Source organism: Ornithodoros turicata, chromosome 4 (genome assembly GCF_037126465.1).
Source record: "Ornithodoros turicata isolate Travis chromosome 4, ASM3712646v1, whole genome shotgun sequence".
Classification (NCBI taxonomy): Eukaryota; Metazoa; Arthropoda; class Arachnida; order Ixodida; family Argasidae; genus Ornithodoros; species Ornithodoros turicata.
The window spans coordinates 6,841,969-6,865,714 of record NC_088204.1 but is presented as its reverse complement, the minus strand read 5'-3'; the positions used below and the strand labels follow the sequence as shown (position 1 = coordinate 6,865,714).

The 23,746-nt window shown below is 43.8% G+C and overlaps 1 protein-coding gene across 1 annotated transcript in view; it reads right to left on the bottom strand.

Moving 5' to 3' along the window:
• The window catches only part of LOC135390871 (uncharacterized), a 510,967-nt gene that overhangs the window by 56,552 nt on the left and 430,669 nt on the right, over positions 1-23,746 (bottom strand). Inside the window, exon 11 of the mRNA XM_064620821.1 lies at positions 7,692-7,823. Within this exon, the coding sequence (XP_064476891.1) occupies positions 7,692-7,823 (132 nt within the window). The remainder of the gene's footprint in view (positions 1-7,691; positions 7,824-23,746) is intronic.

The window sequence follows — 23,746 nt, the reverse complement described above, 5'->3', positions numbered from 1 at the left end:
GAGGAGCCTAACTGAAAGCGCGTCATGCGACGTCACTTCTAAGCCACCTCCCTTGCCGTGCTCTATTGTTGTCCCGTTGTAAGCCGGTCGCCGACGCCATATTGATGCTGGTCGTTGTTTACGATGCAAGGCGGCCAGACACGTGCGTACATTGTTCTTCGAAAGCCCTTCGTCCTTGAACTCTTTCAGTTTGGCAACAAAGCCCCCCTTATCACAGGCGGCTGTGGGTCATAAGCCGGTTATTCCTGTAGATTGCATTCATTGCGACAACAAAGCTGACGGACAGCATCAATATGGCGCGCACCAGATGGCTGATAAGCGGATTCTGCTTGGATTCAGGCTTTTTGGGCGGCGCAACGACGACTCTGACGTCGAAATAGGCTCCACCCACGAGGCGGCAAAAGATCAAAGAAATGCCAAACTCTCCCTATAAATGGCTCTGTGCCGACGTGCGTCAGACCTCCCTCTACCGGGCAAGATTTACTTTCGCTCAATGGTCTTATCAGTGCACAAATACGCAAACATTGACGTGGGATACTGTCTGCGTCCTCTCGCATTAGTTACGTGTCTTGCGCCGTAATTAATGTTGTGGACCTCGCATGCACAAATAATCCGTTTTTGCGCGTCATCTTCGATTGAGAGACAGAGGTCACTGCGTTGGCTGATGTTGGCAAAGTCTAGTACAGGTCGTACGGGCCTTACGGGTATTTGCCCTCGTACAACACGATCCTTTCGGGAAGCAGCGTTTCAGGCTATTCTGCCATGGCGTTACTAGAAGTACCGACGAAGCGAGAACATTCTTGAAGCACGCAGGTTAATCAAGCTAAGCCAAATACAGGAAGACCACTCGAGAGAGGAGGCGAAAGCAGCAGACAAAAAAAGAAGCTTCCGTTCCTATTGGAACAATATAAGCAGACGACCGTTTACACAAAGCCCAATCACGTCGTCTGTTCCGCTTCACTGTGGAAGCGGATGAAAAACAGGAGAACTGCCGAAAAGAAACAGAAGCCCCGATTGGAAGCAAGAAGAAAACACATATTGGAAGAGTGGAAACTGGTGAAACGGTAGCACGCGGAACAAAAAGGCGACGTGAAATCGTACGACGAAGTTGCGCTAAAGGGACACTGAAGTGCGAAAAATTTATACAGTAAAATCTGACAAAATCTCTCATGATCTAAGAATGCTGAGTTTCACTTCTTACACTGCCTGTATCAACAAGCGCTACATAACAGAAAATAACGCATATCGAATTTTGTCGCCTTATTGCGTTTCTCTCTTATTTTATTGCAGCGATCGCAGCTCTTGCCCTGGAATGGTTTGAAAGGTGATGTTTCAATAATTATCGGAATGATTTGTCTCTATGGTCCGAGTGTCTAAGGAATGTTTCTTGGATGTTCGCTACCGGCTCCTGCATGCCCTCCCTAGATTTATCGGCATCGGCGCTCAGTGTTCCATAAAGGTAACCAGAGAAGTGGAAAAGGGAACAAGTAATTGAAACAAAATGAATAGGGACGGTGTTGTTGACGGTTACGACCACCTCAGAAAGAGTTCTCGAACTGGTTCCTTACGCCGTCCTGCCTCGACTACGCCTTATTACGCCTATTATATACGCCTATCGTATTGTTCCTCAGAAAGGCTTTTACACAACACTCGATATTCATCGATACCCAGTGCCCCATGAAGACAGGAAGCTCACTCGCGCAGAGAACGTCGACGATGGCGGAAGAACAAGTGCACGAAGATTCGCCGGCACAATGAACTACAGAAACCTCTCTTTCCGAAAACCTCATCGTGACGGCATCAGAGAATGCAACGCGCGCCGCTCGTTATTTGCTCTTGACAATCATTTCGGGAAGTTCTCTCGTAAGCCTCGATCCACAAAGTTTTGTGCTACACATTAGCCACGGTCCCGTTGATACGCGATATTCCGAGCGTACGGAAGCTACTTTCAAGATCGTCGGAAGCATTCAGGCTAAAAATGAAGGCTGTCATGCGCAGACAAAGTCTCACGCAAGAACGCTGAAAAACACCCGCTAGGTACTTCAGACATTGGAGAAGGCGTTGCAAGAATTAGTCGCCATCGTGGTATAGACCAGGGATTGGCAGTATTTAAATACATTGTAATTGAAATACTCTTTAAAATATAAATATCATTAAAATGTATTTATATTTTGTATTTAAATACAGATTCGAAAAATGTATTTATGTATATTTAAATACCAATTATCGTTATGTCTGCAATTCCAGATGACATCTTCCTCACAGTATTTATGGTTGTAGTTACGGTATTTAAATTCTGTATTTATATTTTGTATTTAAATACTCCTATTGAAAAGTATTTATCGAGAGTATTTAAACACCCCCTTTCAACAAAGTATTTTGTATTCATATTCAAATACTCAACTAATGTATCTATGCCCATCCCCGGTATAGACTATATAACCTTTATGTCGAGTGAAGTGCCCGATAGAGTGACGAGAAAATGGAGCTAGATTTGCATCAAAGAAATTTAAAAAAAAGTGATGCAAACAGAGTGCAAAAAGAAACAAAGAAGGGGGGTGGGAGACATACATTATTTTGTAACGAGCACGTAACAAGTACGTCCAATAAGTGTGACTGCAGTATGTGAAATCACTGTGTATGCGGCCCAAACATTGACAAGAGAACTCGCGCAATCTCATTTTCGTTCGAATCTTCTGTGAGTATGACTCGCCGAGAGAGCTCGGTATTCGTTAAACTCTCCACTGCTATCGGGGATTATCAAAAGAGCATGGGCTGAACTCCCGGTGTCTGTATTTTCAGTCCATGAAAAGGCCGATTCTGAAACCCAACATTTCGGAGTTTGCGTACATAAAAATGGTGACGCTCGCCCTCTTTGTATTTCCGTAAAAAAAAAAAAAAAAAAGAAAAACAGAAAAAAAACGTATAATTCTGAAAGACAATGATCTCTCTGAAATACACAGGTTTCGTGTCTTGCGAAGTCAAAAGAAAGAAGAGAAGAAGGAAAAAAAATATTGAAACGGAAAGGAGCTGAAACGGAGTCATTTAATGCAACATAACTTTAACGCGACACTTATGGTGGCTGGTAGATTAAACATACAAAAGACTAAAGGAATTAACTACGGTAAATTTTCATTTACATACTGTAGCATACGCATATCGAACCAGATACCTTCAGAAATAAAACTTGCGAGCCATGTTTCGTTGTTTAAAAAAATAATGCAACATTTACCTTCTTCAGATGACTCTACCTCTACCTCACTAGGTATTATACATATTACCGATATAGTATAAACTACCTTTCTAACGCTTTTCTGTTATTGTTTGTACTCTTTCCTCTGGCTCCTCTTCCTGTATTTAATATTGTTTACATGTATAACTGCTATGAAATAAAATCGGAATTTGCATTTTGAAAATAACGTGTTTTTTTCTTCCATTCTTTTTTTTTTTTTTTGCTACAGAAAACATAATTTTTTTTGTACGTCAACGATGTGTCATACGACAACCCCTTCAGCAGAATCGACTTTATAAGTGTTTAGTACCGCGAAACGCATTGGCAAAGAAAGAGAGAAATGAAACTGAACGGTACATCTGGCTACGTCCCATAGACACGAACGACTTTCTGCAGAGAGCAATATCAAAAGATTTAACACCTTTCCACAAAGGAAAATAAACAAGTGCGGAAAACGTGGAGATTCGAACGGATCCTCACTTGGTGTGCCAAATGTCACGTGAAATACTACTACCTCCAGGGTGGACCATTTGCCGCGCGCTAGAGTGCGATTTTCTTGTGTGCTTCAAGTTAGTACTTTGTCCTATACATTGTATTTGACTGGAAGTCTCTCTCTCTCTCCTTCTCCTACTCCTATTATATGGCATTATATAGCACTAATGCTATATAATGCTATTGATGATGATGATGATGATAATTTTAATAATAATAACAGAAAGAAAGGAAGGAAGACACCGAATAACGCCAACTCCATGTATGTCGTGCATGTCATGCATCTATGTTTGATTGAGTCGTGTATGCATGAGGCGGTATTGCTGCGTCAGGGCGAAGCACTCAGTGTATTGACACCTGGTGCTAGTGGAGTGGCTTCACTCAGCGCAACATTTTGTACAGTTTGTTTTGACTTCAGAACTGATTCTCACTTGCGGTGCCAGTTCCCGTGAAAAAAGAAGAAAAAAAAAGAGAAACGAGAAAGCAAAGGTGTAGGTATTCGCCACGGAATGCGAAAATGAGGTAGCAAAAACTATGCCGATGCGCAACTTTTGTGTGGATGTACCTCGGAACCGACGACCAGCGCAGCTCTGACCGGTGGAAGACGTGTAGCAATAGCCTTCCCTTGAAGTATGTACCCGGTCCATTCAATATCTATGGTAATCAGACGCAAGGCTCTGTTTGTTCAATGCGTTCTCTCTCTACCGCATCATCACGAGTAGGACTGAGTTTGACAAGAAATCGAATAAAACATCGGAGCCATCGCTGACAAACTATATCAAGGGCCATCCCGTGTGGCGAGAGCTATGACTACGAGTGACGCTATCCTCAAGATCTCCACAGGTCAACCACGTAGTGTCTGCCTCTCTCCAGCACTTTATCGACCCGTATATGTACTTTATCATGTCTCCCTACACGTTGATGTGTGCTGTGGAATGATTGCCAAAACGAAAGCGTGGGTGTCTAGGCATAAACGGCTTTCGCGGGGACCGTCCTGGGTTGTACAGCTTGGGAAACATAGTTTATGGAACACGGCACCGGTGTACTTCTTAATTGGAGCGGCCTCCTGGTAGCTATCACGGAGAAATTTAATAAGAAACGGGTGACCGGCTATTCTATCCATCTCTCAGTAGGCGTGCCCGCTCCTGTTTGCTGCTATAGGACGTCGCTCCAATGGAGAAATGCAACACCTCGGTGTTCCGTGAACTTTTGTCCCAAGCTGTACTTCCCCCAAGCGCTGCTGTTCTTGTTACGATACTTTTGTGCTTTCAACTAAGTCACGCAGTGTAACTTGCACATACTTTCAACGGTGATAAGATACCTTTGAGCATCTGTTTGTCTACCGATAAGTACGTAACTCGTAATCTTTTTTTAATGTCGTCGATCTTTCCCACACGAAAAATGTATGGAAAGTATTCCACCATTTCCCACGCACGCATTACGAACTTGAGAGCATCAGCGTACACGGAACGAAAAGTAGTCGACAGTACCGCAGTACTGAAGACTGCCTCCCGTTTGTCGATAATAATGCGTAACTCAGGACCAGATAATTGCGTACTTATCTTTCACTTGCTGTATACGAAGATCGATGAAGAGGCGATCATAAATAGGTGAAGTCGACAGCCGCTGACGGAATACGGTACTTAGCTTATCTAGTATTTTATCGACGTGTTTGCGTGCTGCTATCGACTGTCTACGTGCTCTGTGTTCACTAAGACAATGAATAGAAGGGCAACGCTTATCCTAATCAAGAAGACCCAGGAAACGGCTTACTTTTGCTGTTTCTCCTCAAAGGCTACTGTAAACTTAAGTTGCGCTATTCATGTGAATAGTCCCTAACGGTAAGAATTGCGCGTACACTTTGAATTCGTCTCAGACTCGAAACTTTCTAACAGTTTCTTTCTCTCACTCGTACAACAGAAATACTCTGCAGAAAAGCACAACACTTTCACAATGTCTGTTTGGCTCAAAGAATAAAAGTAGCGACATACTTCACACGCAAATAAAATAAAAACATTCGTACTCTTTTCTTCGTTTCTTTTCGCGAACGAAAACCGTTCGGAGCCAAGTTCTCCTTGCCCAACATTCCTCAATGCAATTGCAATGAAAACAAGCAGAAGAAGCCGAGTAAGACGAATGTACTTCTAGGTCTCCCATTGCTCAGACGAATTGCGAAAGGCCCCACCTTAGCCGTGTTCCCGTAAACAGACGCCGACAACACAGACTCCTCCTTCCGGTTAGTGTTTACGTTAGTCTCTTTCGCTAGGGTCCTTCGTTCGAGACATAGACTGCGGTTCGAAAAGATGATAAGGAAAAGAGAAAATGCGTTCGTGGGGGCGCGACTAGGAAGAGTTTATCAGATAATGATCAAAGAACAGTTCTTCTCTGAATACAAATAAGATTTGTTTAATATTTGTGGAGGCTAGTAGCTAAAGCAGAGTAGCTAATATCGGTAATTGATCTATCCAACATAGTTATTCCGTTCCAGTCGGTTGTATCCGTGGTCAACACAATATAAGCAATGTACGCACCATCAGAGTTCTTGTCATATTCCACAGTCAGGTAACGCTTTAGTACAAAACTTTTATCGCCATTCAATAGTTTTCAACCAATTACGTTATTTCTTCTTTTTACCGGTATGAATGGAGCGTACAGGGACGATAGTACTCCGTCGTCTCTTCTTTACAGGAATTCCAACCATTTAAACCTATAACTCAAGTTTAACTACATCCCAGAAGTACGACAGTCAACCAACACGAGTCGATAACCCGTAATGATTTATGTACCGAACATTCAAATACGTATCCAGAAGCCACTTTTCCTCCATAATCTCAGATACCCAGGGAGTAGGTACCCAGTAGATACCCAGGGAGTAGGTAGGGAGCAGATACCCAGGGACGGGTAGGTGGAAGGCCTTGAACAGGCTCGTGAAACTAAAGAATATTGATAAGACACATACCGTCCACCCCTATTGCACTCGACTTTCAGTACATTGTGCTGCTTGGGTTAGAACATCTAAAAGGGGAAGCCATGTTTTTACTGTTTTTGTTTTCTTTTTGTTTGGGGCCGTCACGAGGAGACAACCCAAGTAGCACAATGTACTGAAAGTCGAGTGCAATAGGGGTGGACGGGTAGGTGGAAGGCCTTGAATAGACTCCTGAAACTAAAGAACGTTGATAAGACACATACCGTCCACCCCTATTGCACTCGACTTTCAGTACATTGTGCTACTTGGGTTGTCTCCTCGTGACGGCCCCCCAAAAAAAGAAAAAAAAACAGTAAAAACGTGGCTTCCCCTTTTAGATGTTCTAACCCAAGCAGCACAATGTACTGAAAGTCGAGTGCAATAGGGGTGGACGGGTAGGTGGAAGGCCTTGAATAGACTCGTGAAACTAAAGAACATTGATAAGACACATACCGTCCACCCCTATTGCACTCGACTTTCAGTACATTGTGCCGCTTGGGAATGGTCAATGAACCGATATCGAAGTGATGATTCGGGACACTGCAATTGCTTGACGTTTTCAGTCCCTCCGGCAGCCACACGACATCACGGCTGAGGGAAGTGGCCCGCACGCACTCTGCCCACACCCCTTCGCGGCATTTGTGCGCACAACAGTCGAGCCGGATGTTACCTCTGCTTGAACGGTCTTCAAAAAAAAAAAAAAAAACAGAAAGGGCCCGGAAAATAAAAAGGAGGTTCAGCGAGACAATATCCACTCCCAACGGATGCAACCGTCGAAGCGTCGGAAACTACGACGCAATCTACCAAGCGGGCGACAGCACGGATTAGGGTCGGCGCATGGGATAAGAGTGGAATATCTTGTCGAGCGTGATCTAATATGGGATGCCTGAGTCTTCAGGCATATTAAGAACGGCACGAACAAAAAGGTGCAGCATCGTTGGATGCTACAATGGCACGCCTTTCCAATATACCGATTCCAAAGGGACATTAAAAGAGGATTACCTCGTGCGGACGATTTGGAACCCGTGTAATCCCTTCCTTCGTGGAGCCCGTTGTTCGCCTTTATCTTGCTGTGCTGCGAATATTGGAAGGTTCCAACGCCCTCTGACCCCGGGGGAAGAGTTCGCACCGCATCTTGGAAACAACAGCTACAGTCAATACAGACAATATTAGCAGGAACAGATAATGCTGATAAGCGCAGTTGGCAGAATGAGTTCGGAGAACATGGGCAAGACAAAGCCGAGATATAAGAGCAAAAATATCAATATAAACAGCGAAGGAGAGACACGCTATTGAGTTTCCGTTAGCTCCAAGCTTCGGGTTGCAAACTATTATATCTATCCCTGTTCTTAACGCTGATTATCGTTATCCTCATGTTGTTATGAGCTCAACTTCATTGACGGTAACAACCTTACAGTGTTCTGCACAGCTCGACACACTTTCGAGATTGCTGCGTTTATTATCTTCGTATTTTCCAATCTTCCCATTGCTCAACCACCGAGTAATCATGCTTGATTTGTTTTTAACGTTAAAGAGGATGGGGGAGGGGGGGGGGTGAAAAACGTTCTTAGTATGCAAAGGCAATCAAGACAATTTGTTCTTGAGCTTTAACTTGCACCGTATTTTGTGTGGGACTTTTATTCACATAACTGAGCCTGCCTATGTCGTGATTAGTTTATAGAATCACAGTGCAATGACTTCAAGCAGAAACATTTTCGCTATCGAAAAACTTTCGCTACAGCGACTCGGTAACCAAGCAGGGAGGGAATTGTTTGACTTGCAGGAAATTTAATCTCGAGTATGAGCATGCTTACGGCACAATAAAAATAAACGTATAAGAGCAGTTGCCTATCCTGATTACTGTCGTATTAGGACAAGGAACGTGAACTTCGATTAGGATGCAAAGCTAAATTTAAGGACTCAAGCAGTCCTTCAGATTCCTCGAAGTGAAAACACCTGGTACGCATAAGGACAAAAAGATGCCAAGCAGTTCGACGAGTATTTTGCTGGCTAACTGAAACTAACAAACTGAATTTATATATTAATAATTATAATTCGATTTGGTGTATTACGTCGCGAGGTAACTATGATCATGAGCTGGGGTGCTGGGGTTGGTCCGTGAAATAAATTTGGTCACGTGAAGTTCCTGAAATGTGAGCAAAAGCGATTTATAATTGCCGCTGATCTGAACATTGCTGCCATATGTCAAACCGCGAGCACAGGATTGAAACACACGAACATGAACGGCAGCTACAGCTATAGAGGCAGGACGGACATATGCCTCTATGTGGTTTCAAGATGGTCTGTAATGAGTTCAATAGTAAGCCGGCACCTGAACGTATGCGCACTAAAAACGAGAATAATAATCGAAAACAGTAAAGGTTTCGATCGCTAAGAAATCGAAGTATAATAATAGCCCACTTGAACTTTACGAATTCTGAGACAGGTTTGCCGTTGAGTTTACTCGTTTGATACAACTGCGCCCCATCATTATGAAGAGACCCCTAATAGCTGTCAATTAGGAAAACTACTTTGCGCTGAAAGGTTCTTTCGGCAGCTGCTTCTCGCCCGCAGTTCGCAGCTACTTTTTCCTTTCCCCAATCTTTTTTTTTAAACCTATACAGGTATTTTCTTCTATTGAAGAACTGCCAAGCTTTCCAGCTTAGAACCGCTTTGTTTTTAGTTTACCTGGCCTTTTGGCAGTACGTGCAGTACAGTGTTACCACATCGTTCATTTATACATTTGTTACACAGAAAAGTTAAAACACTAAGACTTCATTATAAAAAAAAACATGTAAGGGGACAACGAAAGGGACAAAAAACGAGACAGCCGCAGCACTGACTTTCAGTGCTGCGGTTGTCTCGTTTTTTGTCCCTTTCGTTATCGCCTGCACTGTTTTTTTTATATCGTTTTTATAATGGATCACCAACCCGCCCTGATTTTACCTTTATTTCACTAAGACCTCGTTGCGCCTTTCCACGCCTTGTTTTACTTGACAGTCGCGAGGTGGCACAAGCTATGCCGATTGCTGATGGGAAGAACTATTTCAGTCCTACAATTTTCCCACGACTTTCGGCAAACGCAGCTTTCTGGATTCGTATTTGCAACTCAACACCTTATATCAACACCGTTCACGTTTTTCCATCCTTGTGACTAGCGTGTACCAAAGTCATCAGTGGCAAGTTGCAACTCAAATGACAACTCACAGAGCCAGAGCGCAATGATTCGCAGAGCGTGCCGCGTTGCCCTGCTCTGTTCGCCCTCAGTTTATGGCATTTGCTTGTCTGTAAATCTTTGCGCTTTACGGCCCCTCTTATGTTTGCTCGACGGCTTCCAGATGCCAAATTAGCAGACGAGTGCATCAATAGGCGGAAATGTGACAAAGACAGGATGGGAAATAGAAATACGTAGCGACAAAAACATTCCCCGTTTGCTTGCTTCGTTTATTGCTAGACTGGCACGGAGTGAACCATTGGTTCCAATCTTGAAAAGGGACTGAAGCAGTCTGAAACCCTTTTGAGAAAAGGAAACGTTTGAAAAGATAAACTTCTACGAGGAGATGCTCGTTAGAGTTACGATCGAAGTGCACCCTCGGCTAATGATTACCATCTCGCTAATTGCGGAAGCTTTTTTCTGTTTCTGTGTTTTCTTCTTTTTTTGTCGTAACTGTATTCGCGATGCGGACACAGTTGCTTTTTTGTTTATATGGAAGCAGAATGTCGATTGGAACCGTGAAACAAAAATAATTTTGCTTTAATTAATTTTGACTTAACTAATTAATTTTGACTTAATTAATTAATAATTAAATAACAATAAATAAATTAATTAATTTGGAACCAGTGTCAGCAGTCTTTGCCTTCGTTTTTAGTACTGCTGCGCCGTCCTTTTTCTTTTGTTTATATGGTATGGACTTCAACTGAGACTGAGTCGTTGGTTGCAAGGTGCTGCTGCTGAAGAAATTTAGCTCTTTAAGCCATTCAGTTTCTCGCAGTTTGTACTCCCCTGACGCATTCATGACAATCATTTTTAGGTATAAGTTATGCCATGGCGTACGGTCATTCTACGGTGGCATGCAACACCACATAGAGTTCTCGTTTTGTCGTTAACTTAGTGTCGATGCTGGCCATGAAGGAACAACAATGCATGTGACTTTACGGAAGAGCCTTTTTCTAGTGCTTAAATTACCACTACCATCCCTGACAAACTTCATTCTCTCAATTAACGATGACGAGGCTGGAAGAATCCCATCATTATCAGCCTGGGCGTCAACGGAACGGCGTAATTTACGACTCAATCATTCCCGGCTCTTAAAATATGCTTCGATACAGGTAATTTCCCTTAAGAATATCTTACGGGTTGATTAGATTTGTCCGACTTATTAGCAGTATCGAAAGGGCAGGTGTGAGGACCTTCACGATATCTTCCTCATAGAGCTGCCCATAGATCACCTCACTGATTAACCTTACCCCTGGGCCCAATTTTAATTTCCTTCTCTCGTTCGCCGTTCCGCTTTGACGTAGATTAAACGTCAAGCCCAGATCTGCCGCTTATATCTCAGTCTAGTGCATAATGGTGCAGTGTTCGAATTTGCACATGCTAGCGGAAAGTGCATTAAAGCGTAACTGAAGTGCAAGAAAGCAGGTCAGAAATGTAAGGTGTTACACGTTCCTGTTTCTCCTGTTAGACATTAACATCGCGGAACGACTAAGGCCGTGTGTGGTGTAGAAGTGGAGGTGGAAAGAAGGGTGCAGGAGGGAAAGCGAAGGGGCTAAGGTGCTTTCAGCGCAAACTGTGCGGCCATGCACCATGTTCCGAGTAATCTACATGCGTAGAGCAGGGTCTGTACCCACGACGAATGGACGGTTTTAAACCGCCTCAACGCACAGAGACACAGAATGACAAAAAATGACAACGTAGTGCGGATAAATACGTGGTAATCAAAGTGAATTGCCTTCCCTTTGCTCTGTTCTAAGCCTGCCTGCAGTTGCAGAAGAAAGTAAGGGAAGGTGTTGTGTCGTTAAATAAATCATTGGAGCAAGAGAAAGGAGGAGGAGGACGACTAGGAGGAGAGGTTCGATGCAAATGGGATTATTATTCAAAATGGGTAGCAAGGTGACAGTGGAGTTTGAATACAGCGGGAGAACGAAAACCTCACGACGCATGAGGAAAGAAGAGCAAGGAAGGAAGAAAGACAATTTAGGATGAGGAACGGGCCATCATCTTTTTGCTTCCAATCTCGGGAATGAAACGGGTTGTGTAAGGAGCCGAAACAGAGGAAAGAATGACAATGTGGCGAAATATGGGGAACTCATTGGTCGCTGCGTGAATAAAGGTTAGTCGTATTTCACTGGGAATGACGAGCGTAGTCGCGAAATTCGCGTCAGTAATAAAAGGGATTGCGTCGAAGAGTAGTGTTATTCTCTGCGACAGTGTCTACTAGCGTATTCCCGTGGGAAGCTCGACTGTTGAAAGCATCCGTTTCGAAGACGCTACGACAGTACGTCTCTGCGCATGAGAGAAAGAAAAGGTTGGAGAAAGCACGTGACAAGGCGACCGTCCACTGAGAAAGCAGCTATAAGGGGGAATTCGCAGGATGGACCACAACACTACGGTGAAGAAGATGAAGCAACGTATAGACCTCTAGTGCAGTGCAGTTGTAAAATGGCACCGTGATGTTGCACATAGGGTTTGTCTGCGCAGTGTGGCAACATGTTGCACGTGGCTAGGATTCGTGGATTCGGGTGGCACATCCCTAGTACATACCATGGTATGGTATGGTATGGTATGGTATGGTAAATACCATCCCAATGATGAGGAGGATGCCTAGAAGAAGAGCAGTCTCTGTTCGAAATATCGGCGGCTCTCGTTCTGATGCACTTCCCTTCATCGTATCCCGATAAGGTACAGCTCCGGTCAGCCTTAATGACAACACTGAACAAAAATGTGGTCTCGTTCCCGAGCGCGATTACAGCAACCCCTTGGGGCCATGAAGAAATCTTAATTGAACAAAATTATTCTGTTTGTTTAACGCAAGGATTTTGTTCAGTTAACATTCCCCCAGTGGCCCCAAGGGTGGCTGTTCTCGCGCTGGGAAATGTGAGCGAATTTTTTTCCATTGTTATTATTAAGGTTGAACGGAGCTGTACATCATGTCCTCAGCCTCATCCTTGGACCGCCTGTCCCTTCCACAATACTCCGTTTGTGATACAGCACGTAAGGGTTTGTCCACGTCGCTTTTCTTCCAGCACTTTATTCTTTTCTTTTTTGTCTTTTCTTTCTTTTTTTCACTCAAAGGTGTGTCATCCGACTTACGCCTTTATACGGCCCCCTAGAGGGCGCTCGACTCTCCCTTCATCTCTGCTCTCTCCCACCAATGCTGTATGTGCTCTCTCTCTCTCTCCCTCTCAAAACTTTCTAAGCACTTGAACGTGGTGAGCCTTATGAGAGGTTATTCTTCAGAGCTCTGCCAAGTGCGAGATAAGTCACAAAATCTATAAATGCTCGAAGTCTAGGCTCAGGAAAAGAGTGACGTCGAACTTCTCCTTTTTCTCGATCGTAGTGCATTACTTCGACTTAGGTCAATAGGTTTCAAACAGGAGGGAGACGGTTGCTAAAGTCAGTACATTAGTTACAACGTAGCGTCCCCTTGCACGTGAAGTATAAAGTCATAGGAGATCCGCAAGCCGTGCGACACAAACAAGACTTCCTTTAAAGGGAGCATTTAACCCAACCCTGCATTCGTATTGTCGTATGCGTTGTTGTATTTACTCTTTCAAGTGACGTTACCCAACAGAAGAGTGAACAGTTACGAAGGACACATCATAACAATAAAGCCACTTGGAAATGAGGCTTCGTAGAAGAGCATTTCAAACTGTTGTCCACGAAATGCTAATCTCGTGTCAAGGTGCGCAAAACTGTTTCCTGGTGTTCACCGAGCTGTGAAGTTTTAATCACGACACAACCCGTTACTTTCTCCTCGGCTGAAGTAATTACCTCTCAAGAAGAGCTTAATTAAGAAGGCGACAATTAGCCATGTGTGTCAGGAATTTCTTTCTACCTTCTAGGATGCAGAAGAGACTAAGGTGTTTTTCAGAACTTAGACGAATAGAACTAATTAAATTTTGAATAACGAAGCTTCCCATCGTTGTGTCATGGAGTAGTTAATGCTAACAAACAACTTAGAAAGTAAAAACGTGAAAGGACACTACATATTTGGGCAGCAGAGCCTTGTCAAGTTACTTCCGGTAACTTTTAGCTTTGCTGTCCCACCATGTGGTAAACCAATAAATTGAATTGGATTGAATATGTGGAAGAGAGTACGTCTCGATTCCGGCACATTCTCTAAAAAAGAGTGAGCCCTACGGTTTGGCTTCCCAAAACGATGACCCCGTTATGCAGACAAAGCACGCTTTACAGGAATGCACTCCTCTTCCCTTTCTTCCTGTCCTATAACCCCGTCCGGCAACGGCAGGGTAGGATGAATGGACTCATTGCGTACCCACAAAGGATCATCCTTTAGGGCTACGTGTTTTGCTCAAGTACAAGAACGTAGGGTACCTCGTCGGGGCACCTACAAAACCCAATCCAGATGCGGTTCAAAAGTGCTATACGAAAGCAGAACCAGTATATCTCCATAAAGGTATATATATCTCATAACGCACGTGACTCGACTCTAAGTCACGAATCTCATGTTGATACGATACATGTACGGTACAGCAAAATAGAAAAACACGTTCTCTTGTATGAAATGAGTGAACGTGCTTCAATCGTTCAGATGCACTGCGGATCGAGTCATCCCGTACGGGGGCAGCATGCTCGGAATCGTCCGTAAGGGTTAGGCAGAGAGCAGCAGAATAGTAGGAAGAACGAAAGTGCAGGTTGCGAATTGCATGTTTCATTGAAGCGGATGCCGGGAATTGTCTTTCTAATAGAGAAGGTAAACATTGGAAAGGTGACAGCGTTTGAGAGGAGAGCACAAGGCCCAGCAAAGAGTAGCATCCTGCAGACATGAAGATCTAGTGCGTAAATTTCAAGACTTACCTCCCGAAACTCCCGAAATTCCAGGCATATTTGTAATAGGTTCATACAGGGTGTCCCAGCTAAATGCGAATTTTTTTTTAAATATATATATCACTGTTTCAGATGAAGTCAGTTGTAAAAAAAAGTGATATATATATTTTTAAAAAATTTGTTCGCATTTAGCTGGGACGCCCTTTATATTGAACCGCTCAAATATGAATGCGATGTCGGTACACTGAACGCAAAGCCACAGAGAAATAAAAATGATCGGTAGGATCTATCTGCATTCTTGACGCATACTAGGGGGCGTGTCGTACAGAAATAGGTTTTGTCGAACCCACCAATATCGTAGAGAAAAACTATGTTCGCTCCGGAAGGTAGCCCTCGCCAAAGGCTGCGGGTGGGTCAACAGAAGGCAGGAAACACGAAGCGACCGTCCTTGTTGGAGCAATGCAAACAGACGCTCGCTTTTCCACGCACGCCAAGTCTAATCACGTGTCGTCTGCATCGTACTGGAAGCAGAAGACAACTAAAAAGGAAGCGGAAGAAAGGCTGAGACAACCCAGAGGACACTACGGATTGACCATATACTAAAGTTAGAGTAAAAGGAATGAAAAGGTGAAATGGAAAACCTCATTTAAAAAAAAAACAACAGCACGAACAAAGAACCAAAAACAAACTATGCCAACAAGGGCCAGCCGCCACACTCAGTAGCATGCGTAACAGACGACATTGAACGCGAATATGCAACGGTACACAAAATGTGAATACAGAACACAGGAACGCGGCGTTTAAGTAAAAAAAAAAAAGAAAAGATTATTAAACCTAAGGAAACCAAAACAAATACTAGAGGTAAAATGCCTCTACTCGCTAAGGTCAGTCAAAACAATTACCATTTCGTCTCACGTCTTTCTTAAGCAGCTAGCACAAAAAGTGTATTCGACACGATCACCTTGATGACATCGAAAAGGAAGCTCGGCATATCGTCCCGCCACCTGACGCGCGAAGGACGAATTAGAGGAGATGTAACGTCCCAAGGGGGCAATAGGCACGTGTAACGCATTTCCTACGGTCACTTCCCGTTTCTGCACACGTTGATTCTCGATAATCATTCCTTTAAAAACTCCCATAACGAGTGCCAGGCACCCACGCTGTGCGTGGTATAATTTCCATGGTTTCCGTAGAGGCACGCGTACCAATTTACGTAGAAGCCATAAACCATTCCATAGAAACCTCAACCATTATTGTGTTCACTAAATGCGGTTGCGCTGTTTCTCTAGAAGCAGCAGCGATACGCATTTGTACTTTTCTTCACAGACTTTTTTTTTCTTTTTTTGGAGTTGGATATCAAACAAATCGCAAAATGACGCAACCGGTTCATGCGATAACAAAATCGCATACGCGCCTCAATTACTTTAATTATTCGCGAAACGGATACCAGCAAGAGGTCCTGTTCATAAATAAAACTAGGTAACAGTAAAACGGCATTACAGTAATCGAAAGACTTTGAAACAGGAAGCTGAAGCTATTTTATCTTCTTTTATTGAATGAATAAAAGGCTTTCGCTGCTTGGAGGCAGATAGCTAATAGAGACAGTGAAGGAGGTGAATTGGGTTTTTATTTAAAACAGCTCCGAACAGCTGTATGATTAAAATCGGGAATATTCATGAGTTCTGCGTCGTCTTCGGTTTCAGGAGCCCGCCCGTATGGGTTTTTTCCCCCTTCTGTTACATTAAATAAAGTGCCGTCTTTGGTGAGTTTTACCGACTCAGTACCGACGTATAAGACACTTTCGATTTCGTGATTTGATGGAGAACGGGGTCATTGCGGATAATCTTTTCATTGAGACACGCAGCGTTCATCAAGGCCGTGCAACTGTACTCCTCAGAAAATACACGCTCACCCATACCCACTAATCCATATACACCCCAGCATTATCCAGGTGATACCCTGATCTGGATGTTTGAATATCCTAGGGAGCATCCTGTGGAGCCCAGGGATATCCCTGGGGTATCCAGGAGACCAGTATTTGTGCCTTGACTGAACGTCACAGGAATGTCCCAGTGATGTCCCTTTGAGACATATGGGCGAACATGGGTGATGAACTACTGGTGGCCCTTTCCCAGTAGGCAAGGTACGTCCCAGTTGCATCCCCAACGTATCCAAATCTGAACATCCCAGGCAACTGCTATCGCCGAATGAGATTCCGAATCCGTCCTAAAGGCGATAATACATTCCAGCCGTAGAGGCAGCACGGACGGGGATCATGAGATTAGTGACATCCGGGACACAGCGAAGGAAATTGCGCTGTTGTACTCAGGGGCGATGGCGCATCTGTTTGATAAATTTGCAAGTTCTTAGCCCTAAGGAAGAAAAGATGGCTGCCTACTTTCGTCTGTGCAGGAATATCATCCACGAGAAGAGCAGCGCTCCTAGGGGTCAAAAGTGTAGGTGAGTTGTTTACCGAATATTCACTACTTGAAGATGCCTAAGTGCCAGGATTATGTTATTTGGACTCCACACTGGCAACACAACAGGTTAAAAACAAGGTAAAGTACCATGCAGTAAAATGTTTAACGTTTCGAAGCTCATTCGAGCTTCATCCCCAGGATGAAATCTGTCAGGTCGTCGTCAATCCCTTTTAAGCAGGTAATGTATTTTACCTTGTTTTTAACCTGTTGTGTTGCCAGTGTGGAGTCCAAATAAATATGCACTACCCTTACATGATCCCACTGACACGATCACTAAAAGTGCAAGGAAATCATGTATAGGATGACCTTGAACGTTGCTAAGTATTGCGTACGCGCGTTACAGACAGCAAACAATTATTCACTAGCAGCATTTGCATTAACTGATGCTTCGTTCCTCTTGTAACCTTTCTGTTCCCACTGCGATATCTCTCTCATCCGCTTAATGTCGTACGCTCGAACGTCGACGGACTTATCACCATTCAACCTTCACATTTCCCTTCGAACTAAACCCGAGACAAGGAGTGCAGTCAAATTCTCGTTACACAGCAACAAGTTTAATGGACAGCAAACCTCATATAACCAAAAACTACATTTCCCGTCTAATAATAGGAATAAGAAAAAAAAAACGTATCCCATTCGAGACAACCTCTCGTTCCATACCACGAGCGGCCCTGCACATATTCCGAGCAAGACAGCGATATCAGAACCTGCAGCCAGTTTTGAATAATAAACCCATTCGCGCGAACACTTCACCCAGCCTTCAAACTGCACTGCAGCTGCACTGCAGATACATTTCGACGCGAATGATAGCGGCATACATTTCCCTCAAGATCATTCGCCCGCTTCTCAAAGCGCGCATTTTACATTCGCGTAAAATCACCACCTCCGTGAAAGCTCATTTATCTGGAAAAGATTTTAGTGCCCGCAGAAAAGTCGCTGATGGTTGGCTGTATTATTGACATTGTGCGATTGCGGCGTAAACGACTTACGTTCGTTCTATGCGGGCTATACAAAGTCCGCTTACAGTGAACAAAAGTGTTTCTCCCGTGTGCACGCACCGTGATTCGGAAAAGCATACTCTGAGATACTGACTGGCAAAAGCGGGAGACATGCATGAAGCGAGAGTACGACAGGTACGCACAAAAAAAGAAAGAGAGAGAGAGACAATGACAAGGCACTACAAAGAAGCGTATGCGTGCTTTCAATACAACGGTGAGAAAAAACAAAACAAAGAAAGATGCGAGCCCGAGAACCCAAGCAGCACAATGTACTGAAAGTCGAGTGCAATAGGGGTGGACGGTGTGTGTCTTATCGGTGTTCTGTAGTTTCACGAATCTGTTCAAGGCCTTTCACCTACCCGTCCACCCCTATTGCACTCGACTTTCAGTGCATTTTGCTGCTTGGGAAGGTTCATTGAAGGTAACATATCCGTGAACGATAATTAATCTTGCTTAAGCCAACAGTCTCGACGGGATGTTTCCCCTCCCACGTATCCATCGCCAAGAGCTTCTAAAGATAATACGAGTAGAACACTCGTTAATAAATGTAAATCAGTCCCGAAGTACTCCAGTCATTTCCACGCTTCATCACACCCGATAATAAAGCGAAAGTTTGCAAAAAAAAAAAGAAAAAGAAAAGAAGAAGGCTTTCGTAATGGACAATGGAGATATAACCAGAATAGCAAGAAGTCTTCGCTCTCTGCAGCCATATTGCAACTACAATCTCGTGAAACCTCTGGACGAATCTTAACAGGCTTCCAACGACATTCTTCCACTTAGTTCCGCTTCAGTGGCTGATAGAATATTTTGGATCCCGTAGGCCTAATCCTCCTAAAACTCAGAAAACAAAGCTTCCACCCTTCACTCGGTTCGGTAGAATATCTTGGAAACATTCTTCAAATGTGTACCTTCCTATATACCATCCGACCATCCGTTATAACGACTGCAGCTTTCGCTTTCCGAGAAAACTTTCCAAACATTCGAAACGGAAGACAGAAAAGAGAACATCGTATCTTAGTGGCGTTTCGTTCTTTTTGCGCAACTTAGAAGAAAGAGCACGAGAACAGCTCGAATATTTAAAATATGGCGTTTACCGCATAGGTCCGTAAATTCAAAGATGATGGCTATCATGGAAATCATACGCCATCAGGTCATGGGGATGACACAAAAATTGTCTTTTTGAAGAGACCGCTAGTTGTTAGAACGCAAACAATAAGATGGGTCGCAAGCGAAGGCTCCCTTGCGCCTATGGCAATGAATGTCAGAATTTCGAGATGTTCATGCGTAACAGTAAGGTTTTTGCACGGTAGCCTTTTATTGTTTTTCTGAGTATGTTCCTTTCATAGCCGTCGGTTTTTCTCTAAATTCTGAATATAATACCGCCGTGATCAGTGGAACGAAAACTATTCATAGACACTATGGAGTTTTAGTACATCGGAAGGACTTCATGAAAACGATACGCTAAAGAAAGTTATCAAATCCAAGGTTAGCAATGTGACGTCACCCGCCTCAAAGGAACGGAGTGATTGGGTTATGACGTTTTCGGGATCGTTATCGTTACCGAGCGTTACGTTACGATTGTGTAATTTATCGTTACGATCGTTATCGATCGATCGTTACCTTCCGATGTACTAAACTCGCTACCATCTTTGTTCGCCGGCATACTCGCTTTATTTTCCGCTATCCAAGATACACTCGCACTGCACTATGTGTGCACTAAGCACTAGCGTGCACCATGCGCTTCAGAGGCTCTTGAATGGTGAACAAACGCCCGTTCGACTGGGTATTTTTTGGATGTTCATGGGTGCATAATCGGACATCAAAGCAACGCCGTTGTGGAGTCCCTCGCACGTGAAAAAATAGTCATTGTGGTACAGTGCACTATTCAAACTATCTGCGGTAACTCGAATGAGTGACACGGCGTGGCGCCACATGTAGCCGCTGACGCGGGGAACTCTAGAGAATGATGAAAGAAGGAAGTCACTGAAAGGGTTAGCCAACTGTAGGACTCGATCCCACATCTTCTGGATTGCGATTGGATAGTAGAGCCCTGGACCGACAATCCAGAAGATGTGGGTTCGAGACCTACAGCTGGTTAACCATTTCAGTGACTTCCTTCTTTCATTGTTCTTAGGCACTTGAGGCTTTGTGTGTTTGTCCCTTATTCTGTGTTGCAGCCTCAGAACATCAATTTCCATCGAACTCCAGAGAACTTCTGGTTGTGCCTTCCGTTTGTAAACGGTAAAAGGTGTGAATACACTGGCTTCATGGTAAATAGGGGTATGCAAAGCGGAAGCACGCGCGACATGGAGTGGTTTGCTGGTTACTGCCGCACTTAGTATGAGCTAGAGCAAACCAGCTACATGGCACGCGCAGTACTGTATGTACCCTACCTCCCTCTGTGCACTGCTACCTGCCCTCAATGAAGTAACAAACAGCTCCTCCTGGACTTCCGTACACCGTGTAAAGCTCCATCTAATCGTAAGTAAAACTTGAATAAAACGCCTCTTTCACATGCCTTCTCTCTCTTCTTCGTTGAATTCGAACAGAACACCACGCCGAGACGCCACATAACACAAAAGACGTGCTTCTCCATTGTGAACGAAACCCACGTTGAATAAAATCGCGAGAGTTTACGGGACCGGATATCATTATATTCCGCTACTTCAACAAAGCGGGGACACCGCTTTCCGCTAGCGAAGTCTCTGAAGCAAGTTCTCTCCCAATACAAAGCGAAGCCTACAATTACAAAAAAAAAAAAAAAAAAAAAAAAACCCTGTAAAAAATAATAATACTGTAGAGGAAATATAATCAAGTATCGGGGAGTAGCGGGTTTTGACATGGCCGGAGAGGCCAGGTCTAATGAGACGCCCGGAAGCGTACGATGGCTGGTGCTTCCAAAGGATCTGGAAGGCAGAGAAGGGCGCAGAGAATAGCAAGGCAGGAAATACGCGCGACCGAACGCTTACTCGAAAGTTTTACTCAAAAGCTCTTCACGCCATCGACGTGTATTCATACGCTCTCTTGTGGGATGCAGTTGCGAATGCACCTGCAGGTTTGTCTTATTGCACGCGAATGTGTTGCACGAAAAATACTTCTATCACATCTCGCGGAACTTTACGACGGCAAGGGATCCTGCGTCACCGGTGTCGTCTGCACTGCCTGCTGTTTTGTCGCCTGTGTTTCGTGCGCGGCAGACCAGACGGCTGATGCTGGCGTGGCGGGAAAAATGTACGAAAAACCATTGTGTTTGAGTAGGAGTTCCTTCCACGAGAATATTTCGGACAGCCTTCGCTGACGCCACAAGCGTCTGCGACGACGTACTCCAACACCAGACGACACTGCTGGAGCCCGGGAAGCAGGCCATTTCCAGCGGAATCACAAGCGTGCTTGTTACGAATAAAAGGAAGGACTAGATCGGGCTTATAGACTACAAGGTCTATAAGTTACCGGTAGTAAAAGCTTACAAAACGGCACATCTCAGCACAACTGCATGTTGTCGGCTACATATCGTACATATATATTAAACATGGATGACACCCACACTTTAGTTGGATCGCTAACGTGTCATACATTACGTTAGTACGGGCTTCCTTCGAAGTGGGTCCATCTTAGAGGGTCATCAGAATTGAGCTTTGCAGACAAGACGAAGTCAACCTTCCTAAGTCAGTTTCATGCAGTTTACCATCGTACTGTTTGCGTACTGGCTTTCTACTCCTGCGTTGCCAGCGACCATTTTCGTGACTAGCGGCACGCACAGAGGAGCAACGGGCAACGGTACAGCGAATAACTGCATTCGTGTAAAAGAAGGCACGAGTTGAGTGACGGTGCGGAAGCCGACAGAAGATGAGCGTTAATTAAGGAACGTGGAACACGAACAACGTGGAACGTATGCTTCCACGTGTGCTTGCGTATGAACAAGAGCAAACAGTCAGCGACTAGGGACGAGTGAAGAGTGTGGTTCATGAACGAAAAGAGTTGGGAAGAAGGATTCGCGATGTCTTGAACAAACAGGAGGTTATAATACAGTGGGACATTGACGCGTACATAATGCCCTTCGTCAACAGTGAGTGGATAAACATAACTATTCCATTGTTTGTGCCATGTCGGGGATTGGTTGTTATGCCTCCATAATGCGCGTACAATAGAGAAAGTAGAGCCAAGACGTGGAACAAGACGATGTTAAACCAAAGGAATCGGAGGACAAATCCTGACTAACAAACACGAATCAGACAATCAGAGTTCATTATCCAAAGGATTAGTTCGTCTGCAGACCGATAGGTGACCGCACTAACCAAACCGACTGCACCGCAACCGATACGATCTTCCACCGAATACATCCGAGAAAATCGCGTGAAGTAATAAACTCCAGTCACTTTAAAGTAACGTCGCAACGTATCATTGTCCCTCATAAGCACCACTAGCAGCTTCACGGTGTGAACTCAATTTCCCTGGCGAAAGTCTCTAACGAGCTAAAAATAAATTATTGTTGTCCTCTTTTGCGTGAAAAAATAAGCGAGACACAACTTGGAACTTACTTTCTCTCTTTCTCCACATTTTGCTTTCCTGGTGGTCATCTGTGGAACTAATTACGGACGCACCTACCTCGAACGCTTTAATTAAAGCAACGTCCCGATGACTATTTACCCAAAGGCGCGTCGGTTCTTTTCTTCCCTACCCTGTTTTCGCGTTAATTACCACTTCGCTCAGGGAAAGACGATAGTAATTTAGGCACCTATCGCTTTCAATAATGTATTATGGGCTTTCATCAGTTATATCATGACGTGTCTACGTATTTATATCGTGCGCGTATGTCTGCGTAAGAGATACACTTCCTAGTAACATCCAGGGATAGGCAGTATTTAAATACATTGTAATTAAAATACTATTTAAAATATAGATACATGTATTTATATTTTGTATTTAAATACAGATTCGAAAAATGTATTTATAATTATATTTAAATAACAATTTTCGGGTATTTATTCTTGTAAATACTTTATAAATACTCCTAAATACAGTATATACTGCTTCATATCTTAAAGTCGCTTTGCATTTGACCTTTCGGGAAGAAGGGCGAATTTGGGGCACAGTTATGCCGTGTTTGAGTCAGCATGCGCATGCGACAAACCATTTTAGATGGCAAGTTCTTCACTGTTGTTGCGGACAACGGTCGCGACTACCCGACTACCTTGTTGTACGGATCATCTTTGTCAAATTTAATTCAAGCATTTGTTCATCGGCCCCTGTGGAGATGCTGTTCGCCTTTACGAATCTGATTGTACGGCCGAACAGAAGATGCCTAAGAGATGCAGTCTTCGAGAAACTTCTAATATTAAAATCGCCATGATAATCTAACAAATGAATGCTATTGTTCGTTGCTGATTTGTTGTTATGATCATCGTTATTTCTGTAATTCCAAAGGACATTTTCCTCACAGTATTTATGGTAGTAGTTACGGTATTTAAATACTGTATTTATATTTTGTATTTAAATACTCATGTTGAAAAGTATTTATGAAGAGTATTTAAATACTCCTTTCAACAAAGTATTTTGTATTTATATTTA